This window comes from Choloepus didactylus, chromosome 17, assembly GCF_015220235.1.
Source record: "Choloepus didactylus isolate mChoDid1 chromosome 17, mChoDid1.pri, whole genome shotgun sequence".
Lineage (NCBI taxonomy): Eukaryota > Metazoa > Chordata > Mammalia > Pilosa > Megalonychidae > Choloepus > Choloepus didactylus.
Window position 1 is genome coordinate 22753367 of NC_051323.1, and position 27076 is coordinate 22780442.

The 27076-nt window shown below is 41.0% G+C and overlaps 1 protein-coding gene and 1 long non-coding RNA gene across 3 annotated transcripts in view; one reads left to right on the forward strand and one right to left on the reverse strand.

Moving 5' to 3' along the window:
* Positions 1-15610, reverse strand: part of ANTXR1 (ANTXR cell adhesion molecule 1) — a 235082-nt gene extending 219472 nt beyond the window's left edge. For both annotated transcript variants that reach the window (XM_037806755.1, XM_037806756.1), the window contains exon 1: positions 15059-15610. In XM_037806755.1, the coding sequence (XP_037662683.1) occupies positions 15059-15210 (152 nt within the window). In that variant the 5' untranslated portion in view covers positions 15211-15610. The remainder of the gene's footprint in view (positions 1-15058) is intronic.
* LOC119512208 overlaps positions 11357-27076 on the forward strand; it is a 37124-nt gene continuing 21404 nt past the window's right edge. Inside the window, exon 1 of the long non-coding RNA XR_005212337.1 lies at positions 11357-11733. This is a non-coding gene — a long non-coding RNA (uncharacterized LOC119512208). The remainder of the gene's footprint in view (positions 11734-27076) is intronic.

The window sequence follows — 27076 nt, forward strand, 5'->3', positions numbered from 1 at the left end:
ATAAGTGAGATCATTCAGTCTCAGGAGCAGAAAGAGAAAAGAAGGAAGAAAAGTGAACTGAGCCTGAGAAACCTGTGGGACACCATCAAGTGAACCAGAACATGCATTGTGGGAATCCCAGAAGGAGAAGAAACAGAGAAGGGGGAGAGTGAATATTCAAAGAAACAATGTGTGAAAACCTCCCAAATTTAACAAAAGACATGAATATACACATCCAAGAAGCTCAGCGAACTCCAAATAGGGGAAACTGAAATAGACCCACAGCATGCCATGTTATACTCAAGCTGTTGAATGCCAAAGATAAAACGAGAATTCTGAAAGCTGCAAGAGAGAAGGAACATGTCACATACAAGGGAGCCTCAATGAGATTAAGTGCCTATTTCTCATTGGAAACCATGGAGGCAAGAAGACCATGGGAAGACATATTTAAAAAGTGCTGAAAGCAAAAAAGTTGCCAACCAAGATTTCTATATTTGGCAAACTATCGTTAAAAAATGAGGAAGGGATTAAGACATTCACAGATAAACAAAAGCTGAGCAATTGGACTTCATAACCACTAGACCAGCCCTATAAGAAAAGCTAAAAGGGATTTCTGCCAGTCAAAAGGAAAGGACACTAGACAAATGACTGAAGCCACATGAAGAAATAAAGATCTCCAGTAAAGATAAGGACATGGGTAGATATAAATATAGATAACAGTACTATTGTACTCCACTTTTTGCTTCCTGCAGGATCTAAAAGGCAGATGCATAAAACATCATGATAAACCAATGCTTTTGGACTCATAGTGTTTAAATATGTAATTTGTCACAAGAGCTAAAAAAAGGTGGGGGGACTGAGGAGTATAGTAAGTTAGTTTATATGTACTATTAAAGTTGTTAAGTTAATATCAAAGCAAACAAGATTGTTATAGATTTAGGATGTCTCACAAAAATGGTAAACAAAAAGAAAATATCAGAGCATATGCAAACTCAGAGACAAAGTAGAGTGCAGGTTACCAGGGGTGGGGGACAGAGGCAATGGGGAATTAATGCAAAATGATATAGCGTTTCTCTATTTGGGTGCAGGGAAAATTCTCATAATGGATGGTAGTGAGGGTCCTAAAACATTGTGAATGTGATTAATACTACTGAAAGGTATATTTGTGTATATTGGGATGGGAAGATTTATGTTGTATATATGTTTCCACATTTAAAAAAGAAAGATAAACTGAACAGATAATGATAATTAAATGCAATACATCATCCTGGATGGGATCTAGAAATGGAAGAGAAAAGGCTTAAAAGGACATTATTGGGATATAAGAAAAATTAAAATAAAGAATGTAAGCTTTATACCAATGTTAAGTTAATTAAACTCTCCATCCTTCTCTATTTTATAGGAGAGTTTAATTAGCATTGAAGCGTTCTGTTTCTTGGAGACTTGATAGAACTCTCCATGAAACCAACTTATCCAGAACCAAAGGATCGCCTCACAAGGATAAAGTAGTCCCCCCTCAAATACCCAGCTTCTATGGGTGAGGAAAGGCAAAATCTGAAAGATTTAGCATTTTACCTAAAGGGATTTTTAAAAAGCACCACACTGGACTATTAATATCACCTTGTTTCAAAATACAGGGATTTCTCATCCTCCCATTTCAGCAGATTGAACTTGTGAAGAAGAAAAGAGGAATTTGGGAGCTAAAAATAAACTATGTTCTCTTGTGTATGTGAATGTAATATGAGCAATTATTGCTATCCTGCATAATACTCCCCCTACATCTCCGATTTTGTTTGTGTAACTTGAAATTTGAGTTCCAGATTATTATTTGTTTAAACTTTTCACTTTCTCTTTTGAGAATACATTCTTAAAGTTTTCTATTTTACTACATAACCTTATTGATAACATCATGACCTTAATATTTCTGGGCCCACTTCTGTTTATTTTACACTATGCCTTTTTCTAATACTTTGTTTCAAATACATTTTACCAATTTTAATGTCAATATTTTCAAGTAATTTTTTCAGCGAGGGTATATGGATGGTACACATTTAAAATTTTTGACTCCTAGCATTCTTATGGCATATATATTGGATGTCCTGTTCCTTCATTTGTATTACTTATCTCGTCTCTTAATTTTAATCTCTGAGTTATTTTCTTTTGAGTTCTAGGAAAAGCTTCTCAAACTTGTCTTCAGATGAATTTAATCTGGTTTCTGCAATATTCAATGTAGTGGTCACTCCTTCTAATGGATTTAAATATTCAAAAATAGCATATTTTCTCTCCAAAAGCTTGTTATTTTCAATGTATTCCTTTCTCATGATATTGTTCTCTTTTTTTGTTGCACCACCCTTTCAAAATTTATTGAGAATAATAAGTAGGCATATATTTGTTTAAATGTCCTCAAATGGTCATTGCTATTTCTTTTATACAATAACTACTACATTTTGAAGGTGTTTTTTAAAAGAATCTTCATGTACTTTTTGGTTAATTTCCTGACGAAAATTACTCCTACTCTCCTTCCCAGAAGAATTCATATATATCTGAAAATGTCTTTTTATTTTCTTTACATGTAAGTGACATCTTGACAAGGTATAACATTTTAGGTCACAAGTCGTATCCATCAATATTTACCACCATTTAATATTGCAGAGCCTTTGTAGGTACTCTATGTTTTCTCCCCATTCATAAAATTCTTCTTTTGTCTTTGAAATTTAAAAAATTCAGGAAATGTCTAAGTATTCATTTCTTTTAATGAATTAATTAATTTTTGTTTGTTACTTGAAATTATTCAATCTGCATTTTCAGGTTTGTCTGTTTTTTTTTTTTTTGCATTTTTATTGTGATATATTCACATACAATACAATGCATCCAAGGTTAACAATCAGTGGCTTTTAGTATAATAATAGAGTTGTGTGTTCAGTACCATAATCAATTTTAAAACATTTTCATAATTCCAAAAAGAAACCCCATATCCGTTAGCAGTCATCTCTCATTCCCACTATCCTTCCCTAGCTCCACATAACCACTAATCTAATTGTCTCTATAAATTTATTTATATTTAAAGTATACTAAAATAGTACTATAAATATTTTAATATTTGTATTAAATATTTATTTTATAATTAGTGAATATATTAATATAAATATTCTATATTTATAAATATTATAAAGTCCATAATTGGCCTTAGGGGTATTTTTTTCCTATATACCACCCTATTACTTGAAACAGTGACACACATTTGTTATAGTTCATAAAAGAACATTCTTATATTTGTACTATTCACCAAAGACATCAACCACCACAGGATTCAGTGTTATACAGTCCCATGCTTTATCCTCTAGCTTTTTCAGGTTTTTCTTAAGTCAGAAAAGTTCACTTATATTAAATCGTTGAACATTTCCCCTAGACAATTCTTTAGCAACCCAAATTATCTTGTATTTTATTTATTTATTTTTATCATTCATATTTACCATATTCTCTCTGATCACTTTTATCTGTCTTTGCTTTCCTCTTTAAATTGGGAGAACTTCTCAAACATGCTTTCATCATTTATTTCTATATTGCCAATTCTGCTCTTTACTGCTTCTCATATTACTTCAAATTTTGATAGTATTTTATATTTCCTTAACTATCCTACTCCCTTGTCTTCTCATTGCATTTTTAACTCCTTTTACATAATTAAAATATTTTTAGTAAAAACAAAAAATTAAACAGTTACTTAATTTCATTGACATCATAAAACATGTATTGTGTAAAAAATGACTTCTGTTGAAAATACCATAAATTATATATTCTTCTTTTACATCAGGAATTTTTGTTTATTCACTAATTTTAAGTTGCTAAAATTCATAGGCCCTTGAATTAGATTTTCATCCTTGAATTAGAAAGGTGTACTGGGGCCTCTGGACCTGGTATTTGCTTCTCAAGTAGGTTTTTTTCCTTTTTTGTTTTCTCACTGTTATAGTCTTCCCTAAGAACTTCATCTTGGGGAAGGGAGTTGTGGGTGACGGAGAACGTAGGCTTATGTTATTGTTCATCAGTCGGGGAAGAGTGGATCCTGGTCATTTCCCACAAGGAACTTCATCCTCACAAGGTGTTTTTGTTTTAGACGTGCTTACACCAATGCCAACTCGCCATCCGTAGGTTTTTCTTGGTCCAGTCTCTACGCTCACACTGTGCAATGACTGGCCTCATTCCTGATCCCTGTTGCATCAGAGAAGTTCCACACGGTAAGATGTCTGCCATTCCCCTAGAGATCCAGGGTCTATGGGAAGGGCTGGGCCACTCTGAATAGAAACACTGTCGTGAAAATGCCTGGTTTTCATGGTCTCTCTCTTTTGTGGTTTAATTTTCACTTCGACTACCCGGTACAGCTGACTGGTAACAGGCTCCAGGAGGATAGTTCCCATCTCTCTCCTGTCCCACCCCTCATTTCAATACTCACTTCCAGATTTTGGGCTGTTCATGGGGCTCCTCCAAAATCTTCCTCTACACAATTTTTAACAACTTGGCAACAGCACTGAAAGTAGGTCCGGGATGAATTCCTTCAAACTCAGTCCAACTGCTTTGCTTCTAGTAGAATTTCTTATAAATTTGTTGCATGCCATTGTCACCATCCTTTAGTCTCTGGGCCTGATGTACAGTTCCCCCTAGACAATTCCTTAAGACTTTCCTTCTCAAGGTTGGGGCAGTTTTAGATGCCAGCGGAGAAAAGGGGTGAGGGAGACACTGAGTGTTTATTCTCAGCTTCTTTTTCAGAGGTCATAAAAAAACTTTCTTTACTTTTTTGTCTCCCATTAAACTCTTGTTTCATTAAATGTTAGTTTTTGCATTTATCATGACTTGAAATAGCACTTCCAAAAATCACCACTGCCTTTATTTCTGCTAAAGGTATAGCCTTTTCTCAGTTCTCATTCTGCTGGACCTATTTATAATATGTCATTTATTAATTCAGCAAACAGATTTTTAATGCCTGGTAGGTCCTTTTAACTCTATAAAGATGAATAATTACCATATGTGACATTCATTGAGTACTTACTAAGTAATAGGCATTGTGCTGAGCGCTTTGTATTTATTACCATTTAATAATAATAGCCAACTCTTAATGAGCACTTCCTATGCTGGGCACTTTATGTGGGAGTGTGGAAAGGCATCACAGCTGAAGGCAAGAGAGAGCCTGGGTAGTTCAGGGAACTGGGTTAGCTCCGGGGACTGGGTAGCACAGTGATGTTGGAAATTACAAGGGTGTGGGATGTGACACGAGATGAAGCTTGGGAAGAACACAGTGAGCTGAGCAGAAAGGTGTCTTGACTACCTTGCTAAAGAGTTTATACTTTAACCTGCAGGAGTTTTGGAAGTGTTTAAAGAGTAGGGGCTGGGAAAGTGGTGTCACGATTAGATTTGTGTTCTGAAAGATCGATCTGGCACCAGAATCAAGAATACATGGAGGGTGGAGGAGGAGGGCAGTAGAGAAAAGAGCTAAGAGGCCAATTTAGAGAATGTTTCGGTGAACTGGGTGAGAAATGATGAAGGCCTGACGGAGGCCATGACAAGACAGAGAATGGGATCAACTCAAAAAAGGTGGGAGTAGACATCGAGAAAGAAGAACGCCCCAGAACTCTGGCTGATGTGGCTGGGTTAACGGTGCCATTGTTCACCAAGACTAGAAATAGAGACGATTTTAGGGGAAAAACATCTTGCTAATCATCTCTCCCCTGAAATTTTCTCCTTCCTAGCCTCAATTCTTGGCTGGTTCTCTTCTGTAGTTCTGGCCACTTCATCTCTGCTCCTTTTAGTGGACTTTCTTCCTTTGCCCAGCCCTTGATGTTGGCATCCCTCTTGGACCCTGGCCATCTTCCTCTTCACGCTCCACCTCTTTTCCCGGCAGATCTTAACCATAGCCATATTTTAAACTACCCTCTGTGGACTAACAACCCTTAAGTTTTTATTTTCAGTTCCAGGGTATGAATCCAACTGCCTACTCAACATCTCCACTCAAATGCCCCACTAATCCCTCAGACTCAACATGTCCACAGCACACCTCCTTCCTTCTGAAACCCGCTCCTTACATCACAACTCCTGCCTCTCCCATCTATATGCAATTGCTCATTAAGCCCTGTTGCCCCTCACTCCAAAAGAGCTCCCAATCTATTTACTCCTTTTCTTCCCTCTCACTACAAGAATAAGTGATACATATATTCCCAAACACTTTTGCCCTCAAAACCTTTAATCCCATACTCTATTGCTTATGAAATAAAATTCAAATTCTTTCCAGATTCTTTACCTTCTCTCTCCCTGGCATGCTCACACCACAGGTATGTGCCACTTTGCCTTCCTGTGTGCTGTTCTTTTGCCAGCAAGTCTCCTTCTTTACTTTGTCACCTAGCAGTCCTACACCCTTTCCATGTTCCAGCTCCAAAGTCACCTCTTCTCTAAGTATTTCACCGACTCTTTCCCCAGCCCGTTGTTTCTTCTTCTTAACTGTAAGAAGACAGCCAGGAACCTATCTTAAGCTTTTGTAATTGTAGAAGTCTAGAACAGTTTAATAAATATTGACTTGTATTACCCTAGCCATGTGGTCCTACCTGGCATCTATGGAGGTGTCTTCTGTCAAATGACAACATCTCTCTAGGAATAATTATTACCACAGCTACCACCACCATCACCATCATCATCTATTATCTGGGCATTCATTGGCCAAAAGCCTGTTTAAAGGTTTTAATCTGATCTGTTCTGATCTTTACAGTACTTTTGTGGGGCAGAAATTATTATGCCCATTTTATAGATGAGAAAATTGAGGTTCTAAGAGATTAAATAATCTTCCCAAGGCCACAAAGCTTCATGAACGGCTAGGCTGGGATTTGAAACCCAAGAAGCCTGACTCCAAAGCCTGCTCCTCTAAACACTGTGCTGGAGCCTCATTTCACTCCCATGATGTGGGGGCAGTTTTCTCCTTCTGTTCAGTCTCATGATTCATTTTGGGAGTGAGAGATCCACACTGCAATCACCTGCCTTCCAAAATATACATGCCTGCCTCAGTCCCTCAGGTTCTAATGGGGCCCCTGGTTTTGCCCATTTGTCTCCAAGGTCTGCAATTTCCACTGCTCCTCTTATCACTGAAGCCTCCCCACTTTTTCTCCAGACAAGTGCTCATCCCTTTCGGTTGTGGTCTTAGGGTGCTGAAGACTCGGGATCGTTGGCATTGCAGTACTTTAGACAGGGCTTCTCAAGCAGTGGGGAGCTACCCCAGAGGAGGCATTTAGAAACTGCAGAGGCACTGCCTGATTACCACAACAAGCAGGAATGCTAGTGGCATTTAGAAAGCAAGGATCAGGAATGCTAAGCTAAGTCCCTTACATTAAAAAGTTGTCCAATGCAAAATGCCAACCACACTGCCATCGAGAAACACTTCAGTCAAACTCTGAATCAGCCTCTGCAGTATACGGACATCCTCTCTGCTCAGCTGTTGCAGGGTTCCAGACTTCCTCCCTCTCCACAGCCTTTCAAATTTTGATATTTAGTTTTGGAAACTCATATTCCACAAATTATGGAAAAAGAGCTTCTCAACTTTTAGATATCTTCCTGTAGTGGTTAGGTGGCAGAGAAGCATGTCTAATCCCCACTTCTACCTTCTACTTCATCTAAGAACAAACCACGCATACTCTCTTTGCTCCCTTACTCCCTGTGAGGTTTTATCCAGAGCATGGGAGGGAATGGGAAAGGGAGAGAAAGAGCAAGGAGCCATCAGTGCCTCATGGGCCTATTGGAATAAGCATGGCTGACAGTAATTCCAGGTTGATAAATATATCCAAGATATAGCCCCAATCTGACCTTTTCCCAGAAGTCTTATCTCTTCCTTTCTCTCTCAATGGCTACTGCTTTTGGGCTTACTCAAGCTCTTCAGGCCAAAGCGGTGCATAAATAATTATATGTTTGCTGTAGAGGCTTTAAGCCAGCCCACATCCGGTTTTCCTCTCCTTCTGGACACATGGGAGGATTACATTTCTTTTCCCCCCTTTCCGTAGGGTGAGCCATGTGACCAGGTCTGGCCAATGGATTGGGGGTGTAAAGAGGAGTGTCCCTTCTGGCTGGAGCCTTTCAGTATCAGCAAGAGCCCTTCCGGCATTCTCTTCCCTTGTAACCACGATGGTGGAAGCAGGTATCGAGGCATCACCTTCGGCCCGGCTCCCACAACAAATGAGTTGAGTCCTTGTTGATGTACATCAGACGTAGCATTTGCAAAAAATAAACCTTTGTTGTTTTGTGTCACTCGGATTTCAGGGCAGTTACCACAGCATTACCTAACCTACCCTGATTGGTTCAATGTTCTTTTACATGTTTAGATTCTTTTCATCTGTGTGCGTAGATCGTGAGTCAGTGAGGCTTGGGTTTGAGGCTTAATTTCACCACTTGGAGTGACCTTGGCTAAACGTTCTAAACTTCAGTTTCCTCATATGTGTAATGGTGATAATGACTGTTCTGACCTTATAGTGGTTGAGAAGACTAATGGGATCATACAGGCAAAGTGCTTACCACAAAGTGGCAGAACTCAGTAATGTTACTTATTATTTCTTCTTATTATTGATCTGAAATTGACTTATCTGCCCCTGCCCCAAATCTTCATTGGAGCCTTCAGTTTTGGCTGCCTGGAGCCCTTCTAATGTCTTTCTACATCCAAAACAAATAGTCTGGGGCTGCTTCCTGCCCCTTTCACATTCCTTGCAGCCCCCAGGACAGGACATTGCATGCAACAGGCATTATGTTATCCAGTCTTTTAATGGAGAACACACTTGCGATCAGAATTGAGAACATATTTATGCCAAATGAATGAAAGAATCAGCTCAGCCAAACTGAAGAAACCTAACTACTTGCTCCGTATGAACCTGGCATGTCTGAAAAACATGTCAGGAAATGTCCAAATACCCTCTTTGTCTTTTGTTGCAGAGAGATCAGTGGGACAGGCAAGATCCAGTCTCCTGGCTACATACCAAAACTAGACACGCGTTCTAAATTAGCATAAATCAAAACCCATTTACATTTACGTGACAGCCAAGTCTCCCTAAGGAATACCAGAGTTTGTTTCTGGACCACTAAGAGTCCTTTAGCATTTGGAGATAATTACAGGTTATCTTAGGACGGGTGCCTTCCTCTAACACTTCTGGATTCTATTCTCAGCTTGACACTGAGTTTCACCAGGTCTCCACAGCTAAGGAAGGAGACGTAATTACTTGGCTGATCCAGACAGTAACAAAAACACAACACAACACAACACAACAATTTTGCCTTATTTATTTTTAATATTTTGACCCATATTGCCAAACCTTTCAATTCATAGGCAGTTCTACCAACAAATATCTGGCCCAGTAGGTCCTGTCTAAAGCTGGAACCTCATTTGGGGACAATTTAAAACCAACCATAGAATCGATCTCAACACACAAAAAATATTCTGAGTCTCTGAGAAACTATCTTTCTCTGATGCCTTTTAGAATTGTTATTGTAGCAATTTCAAGGTGACTTCTAATGGGCTGTTTGCTTTCCTTTTTCCAATTCAACTTTGTGTTTTCATTGCTCTAAGCCATCTTCCAAAGTATTTCTGAAAATAAGCCACACTTGTATGTTCTAATACATCTACAGGGTTGAATTTTCCTTTTCTATCAGGTCCAACTGGAACAAATCATTATTTTATTGAAACTTTAAGTGCATCTTCCTGAAAGCATTGATGTCCTGAAAGCACCTTAGCTTCTGATTCATCAGTCAACCTCCTAAGACCTCTGAAAGATGACTGTGGGCTGCAAAGGGTTGGCGTCCCTGAAGCTTTCAACCAACTACAGCTGATCTGGCCACGGAGCAGTAGCTCTGCAATTAAGTAACCTTAATTGCCTTATGCACCATCATTTACTGAAACTCTGAGGCAGGGATTTTTAATTTCTGGAATCCATCCAGTTCCTCTAGTTGGGTTGCCATGTGCTTCTCGTTATGACCCAACTGAGCAGGACAGTGTCATGAGCGGAAAGAGCTGGGCTGGGAGTCAGGAGCCGACACTGTCCCAGTTCTGTCATGATCTAATCCTAGGTCCCTGCACAGGTCACTTAATCCAGTGGGTCGCATAAACGTTTAACAGTCACCTCATCTGTTAATTAGGGATGGTAACATTTGCCCTACCAACCAAACAAGGCTGACTTTGGGGCACTTGTAAGGTAGTGTGAAAGCATTTGCGCAACTTAAGTTCCAACTCAAAGGATTTCTTCTGCAAGCTGGTGGTTGAGAACCAGAAGGTCTTTTCCCAGAGAAACAACACTATACCTGATGGTGAGGTTCCAAGTCTATGCTACAGAAAACCTGTTTAATGATTATGACCCTTGAGTATATAACCCAGAATAATGGCCCCACAGGTCATCACCACTATGAGATGATCTAACTGTGGGTGCTGGGGCTGGGACTCTGGGGTGAGAGGCAAGACGGAGTCACTTTGTGGAGGGAGAAGAGAAAGAGAAAATTGGTGCTGGAAGAAAGGGAAGATGCAGAAGAACTCTGGGAGCTTTCCTGGAGAAGGAGCACATGGTCAGTCTGTGGAGGGATTTAGTGGGCACAGGAAATAAGTGACAAGCTGTGGCTTCAGGAAGCCCTATAAATGAAACTGCTCAGTGCTTATTCCCACCCTCCAGCCCAACTCTCCTCTCCCGCTTCCTAGCCCACTGGTTATGTATTTGAAGTCTTTATGGTCTACATTAATATAGCTAGCACTTCCCTGAGACTTTCAATAGAGAATCCACTTTCTCTGTTTAAGTGACTAATAGCTCCACATAAAACAGACCCCTAGGCGATATATAAACAGATACCATAATAACAAGCATCTACTCCCTCTGCAAGGCAAGAAAAGTACCATAGGGCTCATGTTTATGGTTTGTTTAATGGGTGCAGTAATCTCAGAAGAGCCCCCTGGAAGACTTAAAAGAGGCTGGCTGCTGCCTTACTGTTTTTCTCTGGACAGAGAGAGGCCTTTCAAATCTGACTTCTCAAATCCCTGATTGCATTCCCAGCAATCTACTTTTCCTAACTATAACCAGAAGAGCAAATTTAAATGAACATGAAATTCCACCAGTAGAGAGCCCTGTGCAGCCCAATGCACCAGCCCAGTTGCCAAAGCCACTAATAATGCCCTACTGTGTTGCTGTGGCATTCTAGGTTACCATTAAGAAGTCTTTGCTCCTGGTTGAAAAAACATGACGTTCCATTAAATACATACTCTGAGTTCCCTCCAGGCCATAGATGCATCCTACTTAAAGCTGAAAGGAGCTGAGATTTAATGTCACAGAAAAAAGAGAGCCAGTCACTGGGAAAAGGGAGTTGAAGGGATGGGGAGAATAGTAGTTGCACTCCCCTGGGATCCACTGGTTTCAGCCAATAGACAGTGTCTTGCCAGCCAAGCGATCTTAGAAGGCCAAGGAAGTAACAAGTCAGCATTCTTTCCCTTTCCGCTCTGTTGTGGTTAGGTGCTGGACAGCAGTATTTGAGGCGGTTCTTTCTAGGACAGACGTCTTTGGGGCCACCCAGGGCCCCGCTGCCTTTTGGCCCATCCCCCAGCTCTGTGCTCAACAACCACAGGCCATCAGCCTGGACCGAGATGGCAGGCTGGGGGTGTGCATTTATCATTCCAGGTTCTAGCGAGTTTCTTATTCGCCACTCAACTATCCCTCTCTTCAAGCAAGAGGGCATCTAAAGGAAGTCAGAGGAGTCTGCCTGAAGGTAAAGGTAGGTGTCTGTAAAGACCTCCCCACCATGTTTTCCGGGAGCATTTCTGGGCCCCAATGTACTGCAAAGGATCCCATGGTACATTTAGAAATTTACCCTAAAAGTAAATATAAAAGAAACAGTATCCACTATTATAGTGAGGCGCTTGGAGCTTAGGACACTGGTTAGAGACGCTCCTTCACCTGAAATGATTTTTTAAAAACAAAAAATAACTTCATTTTGTTGATCATAAAAGTAATATATGTTCATTGTAGAAAATTTGGAAAATTCAGGAAATTTTAAAAACAGAAGTAAGAAATTCTATCATCTAGAGAGAAATGTTACCATACTGATAAATACAGACACACACATGCACAAGTTTAACTTTTTTTTTTTGCAAAGATAGAATCATAATGCATACAATGTTTGGTAATTGTATTTTCACTGACAGCTATATTGTGACCATTATATATTTCTCCTAAAATTACTTACAAGCATGCATATTGAATACTATATATATGATATATATATATATATCAAGCTGTACTTAATAAATTCTCTGTTGTTGGACATGTAAGTCATTTTCAGCTTTTTTTTATTATAAACAGCACTGCCATGAACATACATATAAGCACTTCTTTGTGACTGTCTTGGATTTTTTTCTTTAGGACATGAAATTGCTGGAATGGAAAAGCAGATATCCCCCCATTTTTAAAAAGCATTTGATACGTGTTGCCAAATTATCCCCTCATCTTCACTGCCCAGTATGGAAGGCACTAATCACATGTGGCAATTTAAATTTAAATTAATCAAACAAAATAAAAAATTCACTTCCTCAGCTACAGTAGCCACATTTCAACTGTTCAACAGCACATATGGCTAGTAGCTACCGTCTTGGACAACACAGATGTAGAACACTGCCATGATCCAGAAAGTTCTATTGGACAGCGCAGGTCTAGTAAGATTGCACCAATTTACAGTGCTTACTTCCCACATCCTGGCCAAGAATGAATATTATAATTTAAAAGAATATTTGCCAACATAATAAAAGTGAATCTTTTTTTATTTTTATTTTTTCATTTCTTTGATTACTAGCGAAGTTGAGCTTTTTTGTTTGTTTATTGACTTTCATATATGGTCTTTTCTTTTGTGAATCATTTATGTCCTAAGCCTGTTTTCTATTGGGATGATCTTTGCATATTGCTTTTTTATATATTAAGATAAATCTTTAGAAAAGTAGTTTATGCTGTAAAATTTTTGTACTTGTTTTTTATCTTTTAATTTTATTTACGGCATTTGTTTACTTATAGAATTGTAGATTTTTAATAAATTCAAATCTCTCCTTATTTTCCTTTATGGTTTCTGCACTATTGCCATGTTTTAAAAGCACTAAACCTAAGATAACAAATTCATCTAAATTTTCTTCTAGCACTTTCATCATTTCATTTAAATATTTAAATTTTTGATCCTTCTGGAGTTTATTTTGGTGTAGTGTGAAGTGTAAATCTAACCTTTTCTTTCCACAAGTTGTCAACCATTTGTCCACTAACCCTTTTTTAAATAATTCATTCATTTCTAACTGATACAAAATCCCTCCAAACTCTTACATGCATTTGGACCTATTTGTAGGTTTTCTATTCTGTCTACCTATTCTTTTTGGCTTTTACCATTCTGTTTTAATTAATTTACCTTATATTTAAGGGTAGAAGTATTCTCTTAGGTTTTTTTTTCCCCAAAAAGTTTTATTCTTTTTATCTGTTTATTCTCTAAGATAAACTTAGAATCATTTTGGTAAATTCCTCCCACCACCAAAATAACATTTTCAGAACATTGATTGAAAAGTTTAATTAAATTTTTAATTAATTTGGGGAGACCTGATAGCTCTAAAGTATCATTACATTCAGGAAGCTGCCGATTCTGTCCATTTTTTCAAGTCTTTCTCTGTTTCTCTGAACTGGCTGTTTTCAAAAGCAAGAATGGTGGGCATCTTCGCCTATTTTCAGACACCCGGTCTCTGAGACTGTGAGCTGGTGCTCCCAGCAACTAGAAGTAACAAAAGAAATTCCATTTCTTAGCATTGGCATATATATTCCGTATCCACCTTGTCATAAATCTGCAAGAAAGAGATCTCGCTTTTCATCCAAATAATCTGGAGTTCAAAACAGCCTTTACGGAAAAATCAAACTCCAGGGACAACTGCAAAGCACATTTGGTGTCTAGCTATCCAGCTTATTTTGCAGGACTCTTTTTTCCAACTCCCAAATACTTTCCAGTCTGTGAAATTCATCTCTGTAATAGCACTGTAACAGCAAGCATCTCTCCTGGCACTGAGGAGCCAACGCCGTTTTAATGAACACAGATCTTCTGTGAGGGGCTTTTTAGTATTGAAGCTGGTTTTCAGTAGATAGCATGAAACTTCCTTGTACGATTGTGGCTGGGAAAATGTATAGTACTTGGGAAGTGTTTAATTGGTCAGAGTTAGCTCTCCCTTGAGCCAAGTCCTGAAGCCTAACCTTATTTTAGTAGGGAAACCAGGGCTCCTGCACCTCCTTGGTAGCCCACCAGTCAAATGGCCAAGAGTTTGAATTCAACTACATTAGTGGTTCTCAAGGGAAGGGGAAAGGGGAATCTGCCTGCAGGGAACGTTTGGCAGTGTCTGAAGACATTTTTGGTTTGTCACCACGGGTGGGGGTGGGGGTGGGAGTCCTTTGGGCATCTAGTGGGTAGAGGCTGGAGTTGCTGCTAAACATCCCACAATGCACAAGACAGCCCAGGAAAACAAAGAATTCTCTTGCCCAAGATGCCAATAGCCCCGAGGTTGAGAAACCCTGCCTTACAGTTTCACTAACTGCCTAGTCAGCAATTAGGAACAAAGGTAATGCATTATGAGGGCAGCCGTTTTTAAAACGGGACAAATGATTTTTAAAAGTCCTGGCTTACTTTATAGTTGCCCCAAAGTTCTGCCTCTGGTCAGCAAGCCTTTCTCACCAATGTTTCCAAAGCACACGGAAAAGGATCACAGAAATCTAGCGGGGTCAATAGCATCCTCCTTTTTTTGCATACTCCTCGGTTACAGAAAACAAGGCAGAAAACAAGTCTGTCCCCCAAAACAAGCAGCGACCCCCCCCCCCCCAACCCCACGGGCTCGGGCAGCAGCGGAGAAGGGAGGCGAGGCGCGCTCCCCCAACAAAGGCGCAGCGCTGGGGCAGAGGCCGTCTCCCCGCAGCGCCTGAGTCCCTCTTGGTCGCCTGGAATGCGTGCTTGCCCCAAGCGACCCTGCCTGCCATCAAGCCGGGGAAAAAGCATCATCAGTTTGCACTAGGGCAGAACCACTTACAACACTTACTTGTCCAAAATGAAGTACAGGTCAAATCCCCCGTAGCAGGCTGGACCCCCATCTTCCCTGCGTCCCCCTTGTCCGGCGCAGATGAGCACAAAAGTAGCCAAGAAGAGACACTGGAAGCTAATCCCGAGGGGTTTCTGCTCCACGGTGGCCATGACCTGCACACCAGGGAGAGGGTCGGTTCCTCTCCTTCCCACGCTCCTCGAACTTGCCCAGGACCCTCAGGGACGCGCCATCCGAAAGCCCCTCCTCTCGGGCCCTTTATTCCCCCCTCGCTTTCTTGAAACTCCCCGGAAGCAATTGTCTGGAGGAGTTCAAGATTTTCCTTCTGGTTTCCGCTTCGATTCTGTTTCTAGGTTTCAGGTTTCAAGAATCCCAATACTGTACTCTTCTTTTTTAAAGGGGGGCTGCTCTTGACTCCGGCCTGCGGGGCGCTTGGGAGGCTGAGCCCAGGTTTTGCAATTGAAGCAGTTCCGTCCTGACGGTTCTTTGTCCCAGATTTTAAATAATATGGGGTGGGTTTTCAAATTGTTCTTGGTTGGGGCAGTGTTTTCCCTTTTCTCCCTCCTCACTACCCCCCTTTCTAATTTTTATGGGGGAAGATGGTTCAAATGATGCCACCTTGTGGCCAAAGACGGCGTAAAACTTGCTTCGGCATCCTCGGGCGTGTGGCTTGAGTGGGAGGGACTTCCCAGCTCCGGATAGAAATCTTTTCGTTAGCATTTTCATGTAAGCTGTACGTGTTTTCTCATTACCTCCTTTTCCTACACACCTTCTCTTTCTCCAGTTCTCTACTCTATTCCTAGTTTTCCCACTCTCTGACCTTTTTTTCCCCTCCCCTTTTCTTACTTTTCTCTCTTATGGCGGATACGATCAGTATAAACATGTGAGAACTTTCCGGCAAACTCGGTAGCCCCGGACCCAGGCAGGGATCTTTGCAAACAAGTTATTGTGCAAATTAAGTAGGGAAGAACGGGCCTTTGTGATCTGAATCATCCAAGTGACCTCACGTGGTCTTAGCGCAGATAATGAAAAGACACTGTTGAATGAAGTCCAGTCATAAAGCCGAAAACATCAAAAAAAAAAACGGCCCCACAGAGGGTGGTGCTCAAAAGCTGCTCCCGGCATGGAAGAGCTGAGTCTTCTAGACTGTCTCCCTCCCATATTTTGGAGATTCTGTGATATCAGCTCTTTTTTTCAGCCTGTGAATTTTGACTTTTTTCCCCTATCTTTGACATGGGACAGAAGCAGTAAACAGCTTTCAAGAGTACAGGGCATCAAAGAAGTTTGTGCTAGAAAATAGCTTTTCTAAAGTGGGGTGGGCCTGGGAATCCTCTTTGGCATGGCTTCTGGGCCCCAAATTCCGGACGGGACCCTAGGTCTGGTTTCACAGGATTCCACTCTGGAAGTCCTCAATGCACACTTATGTTCCATTCCAGCATTGCTCCTCCAGATTCACATCTCCCCTTCCCCAAGGTGACCATCCATGGTGGTTCCCCCCAAAGTGTGTACCTTGGAATCCTAGTGTCTTGGAATGTACCATTAAGTAATAATTTTATTGTCAAATAAGTCTTGGAAATAAGGTTTCTTAGTCAAAAAATCTTAGAGATTCATAAAGCATTGCACTAGCCAACCTCCAAATTTATCCCCAGTGTTCCCAATTGCCTCCTATTCACACCCTTGCATAGTCCTCTCCCACATTGAATAAGGCTGACTTTGTGCAATTAATAAGATAGTGCAGAAATGAAGCTAGGTCATAACAGATATGGCAGTTTCTCCTTACTTTCCTGTATCCTGCGAGAGCCCATTGCCATGTCATGATGATACTCAAGACAGTCATCTGGAGAAGTCCATATGGCAAGAAACTGCATTCTCCCGCTGACAGTCAACGTCAATTTGCCAGCCGTGTGAGTGATTCGTCTTGGAAGTGGATCGTCCAGCCTCAATCAAGCCTTCAGATTAATGCAGGTGCCATCTTGACTGCCACCTCATGAGAGGCTGTGAGTCAGAACCATTCAGCTAAGCCATCCTCTAATTCCTGACCCACAGAAATTTAGAGCTAATGAATGTTAATTAGTGTTTTAAGCCCCTAAGGTTGGGGGTACTTGTTATGCAACAACAGTTAACTAATAAATACATATTAAAGCTTTGAGAATTTCTGTAGCAAAAAATACCATTTAGCTGTGTTTACCAGACTTATTTGACCATGAAACTATTCTTTTCCAATAACACTTAGGGACATCCACACTTTTGGAATTAAATGCCCTCAGGAAAAAAATAATCAGGGAGGAATTAAAGTACTCTTAACTGTCCGAGACTGCCTCCCCCATACCTTCTCCCCACCAACCCCATCCTGGCCCCACTGCAGGTGTATGGTGAAAAAGAAGGTGGCAAAATCTATGGAAATGAGGCAGGTTAATGAAAGCAGGAAAACTGGGGGAACGGAGTGGTATAAGAGAGATAAGAAAATGTGGTGGAGAGAATATTTGCAGGTGACATGATTGGCAAGGATTAGGAAAGGGCTTGAATGTAGGAAGAGGCTTGGGGGACAGGAGGAGTCAGGGAGACTTTTCTCATGCCATCAGGGCCCTCTCAGGTCCCTTAGAGTTTGGGTGGCAGAGGAATGTCTTGAGGACTTTACAGACAAAACAATTTAGGGAGTTAGCTTGAAAGGGAACCAGAAAGTATCCTGACAGAGCTCTTCAAAATTAAAGACACCGTCATCAGAGGTAGATGAGGACACAACATCCAGAGGGAAAAAGAAATTCAGGGGAAACAAAGTTATGGGAAAGGGGAGAGAATGCAAGAGGGTCCCCTGGGACAAAAGGGCAGAGAGGTAGTTGGAGGGATTCAGACATTTGAGTGTCTATCTTTCTGCCAAGATTTTAAAAAGAGGTTTATTAATACAAGTTGACCGTCTCTAGATCTTAAAGCCTCTACCCTTCTCTCCCTCTGTCTTGGAGGAATCCATTCCAGGCTGCCTCTTCCAATTAGAGGGTTTTGTGCCAACCTCACTCACTATTGGGAGGTGTCCCCAAACACTCCTGTGAAGTGGACTTGACAATGACATTCCCAGGGAAGGCTGAAACAGGACAATGATGTCCAGCGTCTATAACAAGGGCAAATGGAGCCCCTGGTGTGAATCCCAGCAGGGTGGCTCAGTAGGTCTTAGGAGATATTATCAGGTGCCTTAAATTGGCAACAACAACAACGTTTGTCCTGGTTGTTGGAATGGAGGGGCCTCATAATTAGTGTTTGTAAAGAGAACGCAGGGGTGAATCAGTCACTGATCCCCGAGGCTGGTGGAAGACTTGGGAAGAGTCTCTGATGACTTCCTGCTAGCATATCCCAGATTAATTTCACAACTCAGAGGCATCCAAGTATCAAGATCCCTCTTCCCCAATGTTTCCATCCTCTTGAGCAAACTCTTGGTGTTCTGGATGGGCTGGGGATGTCCATGTTTCTAATCCCAGTTTCCAAGGACCCCACTCTTCTGGAGGAGAGCGATGGCCCTTTTCAAGATCTGTAAGGATACATGTATGAGGTTTGGAAGAAACCTCTCCACCTCTTAAATTCAAGTCAGTGTCAGAATGATGTACATGTTGATATCCAGGCTATGGGCAGATTATTCTGGGGTTGGAGAAGTAGAGGGGAGTTAGATTGCACTGGGGACCAAGGAAGCAGAAAATTTTCTTTCAAGAGGAGTAGGTGCTAAGGGGGTAACTTATAAATGTTTGAATGTTTTATATGCCACAAGGAAGGATCTCAAGATATTTAAGGATAGCAGGAATTCAAGTTCCCTGCTTTCCAGAAGCATGGAGTTTGTCTTTGGAGACTGATTATCTCAAGGCATTAGTCCTACACTCTAATCGCTGTTCTGTATGAATTTGCCAGGATTCTCTTTTTAAGATAGGAGTTATTAAATATGACCAGTCTGTGTACCAGCCTCCAGTAACTCACTCTCATTTGTTTGCCCGCCATCCCTCATTGCACATGATTAAGCCTCTTTTGTCAAACCAGCAAACACATTGACTTCTAATCTTCCAAGAATCTCATTGAGCACTTAAGGGCTGTTTGTCTGGGTTCTTAACAAAGGTCTGGATAAAGGCTTCTGATAACCCAGACCACCCAGGAAAACTTGGAGAATTTTTTTCTTAGCAATATTTGTCTATGACATGGAAAAAATCTGACACTCTCCACCAAATTTTGCTTCATTCAAATTGATCCATTGTTTGCCAAGTTCTTGAAGGTTCCACTGGTCCCTGGGTTTTGGTGCCACCCCATAGCCTCCTAGGGCAAAAACATTATTTAGCAAAAATAGTCTTGGGATATTTCCTTCATGCTTGTGCTCCACAGGACTTCTGTCTGCAAAAAGATGAGAGAGTATTCGCAGAAGCAATCTATCATCCAGACTAACAGAATTTTCAAAGAATCTGAATCATCTGAGTAATGACTTTTGGTGATAGGAAAAGTAAAGGTATGAGTAATAAAGTTAAGCCCAGCCCAGCCCAGAGGCAGAACCATGGAGCCTCATCCATCTCCTAGGCCAGGCCATCCACAATTTCAGCCCAGAGACAGTCAAAGCCTCATTGAATCCAGAGTTCCATTAATAGTCTAGCCCTACCCCAAACCCATCTCAGTCTAGCTTGAAAATAAACTCAACCCGATACATCTTTCAATTCAGTTAAAGGAAATCCGAAACTCAGCCCCAAACCCTGTTAATATCTACCCCGAGGCAGAAAGAAAACCCATTCAGCACAAGCTTCAACCAAACTCCGACCAAATCAGAGACATGAAAAAAACTAGCCCATTCCATGCATTAGCTAATGCTGCCTAGAGAGATCCTGTATAATCTGGTTCACAGCCCAGCTCTGCTAAGCCACACACCTTCCCAGTCTATCCAAAATCAGATTCAAGCCCAGCCTGAAGTTGAGTTCACCAAGCCCTTCTTATTCAAGTCCAGCTAGATTCTACCCAAAGCTCAGAGACAAGCATAGCTAGACTTCTGGAAACACATTCATACAAAAACTCAGCAAGAGAATAATCCATAATTCATATCATCGTATTCTAAAAAGTCATCCCAGATCTTCTCAAGGACACAAAGCTTGCCCAACAAAAAGTTCATTTCATCCAGAGCAGAGATCAGCTCAATATGACCCAGGTGAGAGATGAAATGAACCAGTACTGCCCAGGGTCCCGACAATTCCAGAACCTAATTATTACCCAGTGGAAGACTGTCGGACAAGTCAAGGCCAGCACAAAGCTAAACACAAGACTGATTCGGCACAGTCTTGCCCAATTCTGTTCAAACCTGGTATATTTAAGCATATTCAAGGCCAGAGTCTTACTCAGAGACCTCAGACCAGTTTACAGCTGAATATACCAGGACAAATCTATCCAGACCTGTCAAGCCTGTAATCCCCTCAGGACTTTTGCTAATTGTCACTGTCAAAATCCCGAACTAGAGAGACCAGTGGTTTCCACCCAAAATGTGTGAGCACATATGTGTGTATGGGTAGGTTTGGAAGGGATAGTGTTGGGATGGGGGCAAGGAGGTTTACTCACTCCAGTATAACTAATAGAGCTTTTTCAACATACACATATCTGTGAAATATCAGAAGTGGGTATGGGTGTTTGAGGAACATATGCAATTTAATACAGTGGCCATTTCTTTTTTCCTTCTTGCCTTATACCTGCTTCTTCCCTGATGAGATCTATTGAAATGGGTAGAATTAATAGCAGTCCCCATAAACTGTTTGAGTACTAGGCAGGACACCACACTGCCAAACAGTGTAAGCTTACATCAGCTCTGCCTTTACTAACTGGGTGACTACAAGTAACTTGAAGTAGCCCACCACAGCTTCCCACCTGCAAAGTGGGAATAATATTATCTACCTCCTGGGTTGTTGTGTGGGTTCAATTAGATAATGTCTGATGTGTGTGGCCCTCAGCAAGCACACAATAGATGATTACTTTTATTATTAGTGAGGGATTCTGAGAAATTGCACAGGAATTTCTTCCAGAGATAAGAAAAACAAATTTAGAAGAATTGCTTTCAGAGTGTTTGATTTTTCTACGACCAGTGAACCAAAGTCGTTTTTTGCACATGAGCGTTTGCATTATCAACTTTGAAAAATGCAAAGAAAAAAATTATTGGGAGCTGGTGGTTTCCTAAGAAGCATGCAGAAAACAAATAGAAAACATGCTTTGGGGCTATCAGTAATCTGTTGGCAGCAAGATGTTTCTGCTAGCCAAGAATGCTGTTAGCTAAACTCTAAAGGCATGTCTGAGTAAATGGTAATAATCAGTGATGCTTCTTTCTGATAATTGGTTTTCTGAGCTTCTGAAGATCCATAGAAAAGAGCCCTTATTCCTCATCATTAACTCATCCATTCAGTCACAAATAGTTTTTGGATATCTACTGTATTGCAGGGACCGTGCTTACACTGAAGACTCAAAGGTCAATACATTTTGTTTGGGATATTAGGAAGTTCTAGAAATAGTTAGTGGTGGTGGCTGCACATCATTTTAAATGTACTCAATACCACTAAATGGTACACTTAAAAATGATAAATTTTGTTACATATATTTTACCACAATAAAAAAGATGAATATAACAATAGACCTTGCAGAGTTCAGCTGGAAGACACGTGCATAAACAGATATTAGTACAATAATGTGGTTAGCCCATATTCTGGGGGAAATGCAACACGTACCCCCACCCCACCATGCTATTCCAAAGCAAAGTAGGCCTGACATCATGGAATCCTCAGTGACACTGTTGAACCACAGCTCACTGGGATGACTTGTCCTATGGGATGATTGAGTTAAGACATAAATGTCTCTTCCTACAAGGAATGTGTTGCCCCTTCTCTAAGAAGATCCAGATGTGACCAGAAAGGAACCCATGACAAAGAGGTCGAGATCTGGGCTACTTTAGCTGCTTCCAGTCTTGGAAAAATGAATCCCCAAGTCCTTATCCTACTTACAATCCATCTTTGCTCACCAAGGCACAGGGGTATTTGGGGTGGGAGCACAGGGAGAAAAGAGCCATAGCCAGTAACAAGGTGTGCATTTACCTGATGCATTGACTCCTTAGGGAACTGCTTGGGCAGCAGTTGGACCTGGGTTAGCTTTCTGTCAGAGGTTTTCAGAGTGAAATAAGCATGAGCCCAGGATGGGTGTCTGAGAGGCAGGCTCACTCTGAAACCTCAAATATGTGCTTCTTGTGGTCAGAGAAACAGTGGAGAAAGCATATGTCCTTGTAAGAGGGCCTCTAGCTGTCCTTTGGGATAGGGATTCATTTGTGAAATCAGAGCAGACTCCACTCAAAATAGGTAGAGCTCAAGGCATGGAAGGTGTTGCTACCTGTTTCAGTTTGCTAAAGCTGCCGGAAGGCAATATACCAGAAACGGGTTGGCTTTTTTACAATGGGGATTTTTTAGTTTACAAATTTATGTTTCTAAAGCCATGAAAATGTCCAAATTAAGACAACAATAGGATGGTACCTGGACTCTGAAGACAGGCCACCAGCATCTGGGACACCTCTGTCATGTGGGAAGGCACACGGCTGGTGTCTGCTTGTCCTTCACTCCTGGGTCTTGTTGCCTTCAGCTTCTGGTTCTAGTGGCCTCCTCTCTAAGCTTCTGTGGGTCTCTCTTAGCATCTCCAGGGCTTTTCTCTCTGAGCTCTCTCAGCTTCTTCTGCCTTTTTATCCTCTCATAAAGGTCTCCAGTGAGGATTAAGACCCACCTTGATTTGGGTGGGTCACATATCAATTGAAACAACCTAATCAAAAGGTCCCACCTACAAAAGGTCCTACTCCCACAGGAATGGATTAAGAGAACATGGCCTTTTCTGGGATACATAACAGCTTCAAATCAGCACAGTATCCCAGGTTTTCTTTTCCTCTCCATTGTATTTCTCATCAAAGTTTGAAGGCTGACTTGATACACAGTCTTAATTTTAGTCATAAATTTAGGTACTTGAAGTGTGAGTTTGAAGAAAATTGATCAATAAGCACATCACAAAGAAGAGCCCCTAAAGCAAAGGGGAATTGTCATCTTCGGTTGAAATGGAAGAAAAACTCAACGGAATTATCACAAATCCAAGAACCAGCAAGGACAATATTAAGACCTAAGCCAAGAATATGGTGCTCTAGAAATCAGACTTGCTTAGAGGCAAAGGGGAAGGCTTAGGTGATAGATAAGAAGGCTTTATAATTTGGTTTCTGAATAGGAAACTATAAAACTGAGGTCTGAAGGCAGTTCATCACACACTGAGAAAGTAATGGGGTTACCTTAAAAATAGTTCTCAATCTTGCATTCATTTCAGGAGCTGTGTGAAAGAGAAAAAAGAAAAGAAAAACACTCGAGAATCCAGCAAACAGCAATAAGTATGCATATATAGTGAGCATTTGGGGAACAGTTTTCCCACACTTTGATAGTATCTCATAAACAATATGTTTGAAATATGGCTCAAGTTCAGACATGTGAACTAGGAGTCCTACTATGTATCTTTGGTTGGATTTACTTTCTCCCTCTCTGAGGTGTCTCTTGACAGTTTTTCTTCAAAAATTTCCAACAATAACTGAAAACTGATCATTAGATTTAGCAAGTAGGAGTTCCTTGTTTCATGAAAGAGCTAAGTGGAAATGTAGGAGAATTCGTATTATATGGACAGAAGAATACATGGGACATCCAGATAAAGACAGAATACACACTCATCCAGTTTTGCTCTCTTTCTTAACACACACACACACACACACACACACACACACACACACACAGAAGCACACAGATGGGAAGAAGAGGGAGAGGAAACAATGACAAGACAAACTTAAAAGCTGGAATTCTAACCTGACAGTGGGAAAAGTCATAAACAACCCCAGTCTACACCGTAAACCCTCTGAGGGATAAAGCATGGGGCTAGAAAAAGGAAGGCTGTTTGAAAGCTGTTTAAAAAGCAATTAGATTCCCAGGTGCCCTCTGGGTGGCTGCTACTCTCAACCTCAGAAGAAGTTTGGAATTTTGCTCTCTGAAGGGCATAAAATAGATTTTTTCATGCCTGGGAGATGCCAGGCAGAATTGAGGCCATGAGTGCCCTATTGAAAAGAGGGGAGTATGTGACTGGAGGAAGACTGAATGCTGAACCCTGAGACCTTCAACTATCTTTCCTCATTAGGCTCCTGGAGTGGTGGCAGCCAGACCTTTGCCTTCCAGGCAGGAGACGGGAACCTTTTCTCTTGGGAATCTGCCAATGCTAGGAAAAATCTAAAGACACTAACATCAGGGCTTTCTCAACGACTGACTCAACCCAGTCTCTCTAGAGTGAAGCTTTAAAAAGACAAGCTACACCCACGAACTTAGAGCTGTTAATCAGCTTTGCAACCTCCCTCTCTTAAACAAGAGCTGGTAAGCAAGAAGTAGCAGATATCCAGGCAAGGCTGTGTTATGAAGGATGGAGACCAAAACAATACGCAGAGAAAAGCATTTGGAGGTAACAGAGATGATGCTGGAAGCAAAAAACCTATAAACAAATTGCTAGATTTTATAAGATTCTAGATGGAAACAGCAGGTACCATCTGGAAGATCAGAAATCAGAATGTCATTGGAATCCTCTATAGCCACATTGAAGCTAGCAGATAATGGAGCAATGCTTTCAACTTATGAGGAAAAATGATTTACAACCCAGAGTTATATTTATGGCTGAACTATCAATCAAATATCAGGGCAGAATAAGACATGTTTAGACCTGCAAGATCTCAAGAAATTTTCTAGCCGTGCACCCTTTCTCAAGAAGACACTGGAGGAGCTCCACCAAAATGGAGTAAACCAAGCAAGGAAGACAAGATACCAGGGAAATGGAAAGCTTCTGCTACATTCTGTTGGTCAAGGGAAGTCACTAAGGCCCTTGGGAATTCAAAGGGAGGGGGTTAGACTTGACTTCTTAAGGGAGGAGCAGCATGCCTGTACAGTGAAGGATGGGATTGACGGAGGCCGTGGTTGGCTATCTACCACAGCCTGAAGAGATTTGAGCCAGACAATGACAATGGTGGGCCTGGCATGTATATAATGGAATGAAACAAGTGGTTATTCAGTGCTCACTGTGCATCCCCACCTTTGTATGTACGATTACATTTCATCTTTGTAACAACTCTATAAGGTAGCGTGACACTGAATTTGTGTCCCCCATTCTTCATTGCTGCCTTACTCTATGCCACGTAACTTTTCATTGCCTCTCACATGAGAACTATATGATGGGGTTATGTGTCTGCCCTTTGGCCTTTGGCTTGGTGGTGACTTCCCTTGGCCCACGAAATATTAGTAGATGTGATGTAAACAGGACTTTAAAATGTGTCAGATGGTTGAGCATGCTCTTTAGCACTTCTACCCTTGCCATGAATATGGCTTCTGATGGGTAGCTGCTGCTTCTTCCATTTGGAGCACAGAATGAGACACATGGAAGAGGCCAGAGTCCACTGGAACCACAACTTGAAGGAGAGATGTTTAGTCAAATCCAGCCTAGGTCATAACCCATTGCTAGCTGACCACGGATGGCTGAAAAACAAATGCTTATTTTTAAATGCTACTGATATTCTGAGGTTGTTTGTGATAGTTGACTAATACAATAGGTATTATTAGCTTCATTTAGTTTTAATGAGGGATCCAGCTCTACTTTCTAGCTCTGCTCAATCCACCACCCCATATTGTGTTGCCCAGAACTATAGGAGATGGGTTAAGGTGGGTGCAGCCAAGTGCCTATACTGCCCTGAATGGGGAGCATGGGGTTAGGGGTTGGCAGAAACCTAAGCAGGACCTAAGTGGGAAAATTCTTCTCTGTATTTCTTGGTAAGTTTTTTGAGATTGCCAAGGATTTTGATCTTGGGATGTGCATCGATTGGGGGTTGCTGTACTGAATTTGGCTTCACTGTTTCCTAAGTGATTTCTATTGAAGAAATGAGCAGCTGAGGAGGGAGGGCCCATTTACAGAGCTGAAACATGAAAGAGAGCATTGTTGACTTCACTACATTGTGTGGTTAGATAAAGAACTCAGAAGCAAAGGACCTTGGGTGGGAGTTAGTCTTATTGAGATTAACTGTGTGTGTGTGTGTGTGTGTGTGTGTGTGTGTGTGTGTGTGTGTGTGTTTGGCCCAGGGTAATTGAGATTCTGTGCCCTAAAACTCTGACATTTGAGACTTTTCACAATGAGAACAAACGGAGGACTTGGCATTCATCTAAGGCTTTTAATACTGTCACAGAGTAAAGCTCTCTCTTCCATGATGAACCATGATTATTCTCTCAATGGATAATATTATTTGAATATATATAGATGTGTGAGAGGAAAAGTGCTGGAATCAGAGAAAGACAGATCTGAGGCCCAGTCCTGGTCCTCCAGAATTTACCACCCTGAGGGGCAAAAGAGCGATTAGATGGAAAAATACATAACTGCATCAAATAGCTGGGGAATGTACAAATTCGTACATTTCCAGAGTATAAATTGTTAATATATATCAAGATCCTAGAAAGATGAATTTTAACTTTCTTATTTTTGCCTTTATAACTTTTTTTAAACAAAAACAAAAATAAGAAATTGTATGGGGAAAAATTACCTATTGCAAGCTACAGACTATATTTAACTGTAATACCTTAATGTTTTTTCATTAACAGTAACACATGTACTATACCAATACTAGAAGCCAATAAGAGGGTGATAAAGGATATAGGGTGTTTGGGGTTTTCCTTTCTTTGTGCATTATTTTTCTCTCTGGAGCAATGAAAATTGTCTAAAATTGAGTGTGATGATGATTGTACAGCATGCATAAGTGATGATACTGTGATACATTGCATACTTTGGATAGAATATATTGTATGTGAATATATCTCAATAAAACCTGCAGATTAAAAAAAATAAAACATGTGGGGCCCATCTCTGTCATTGTCTGGCTGCATTCTGTGCATGTCAATGCCAATATGGCCATTGTTCCTCCCATCTCTCAGCTCCAGAGTCACCCCAGCCTGT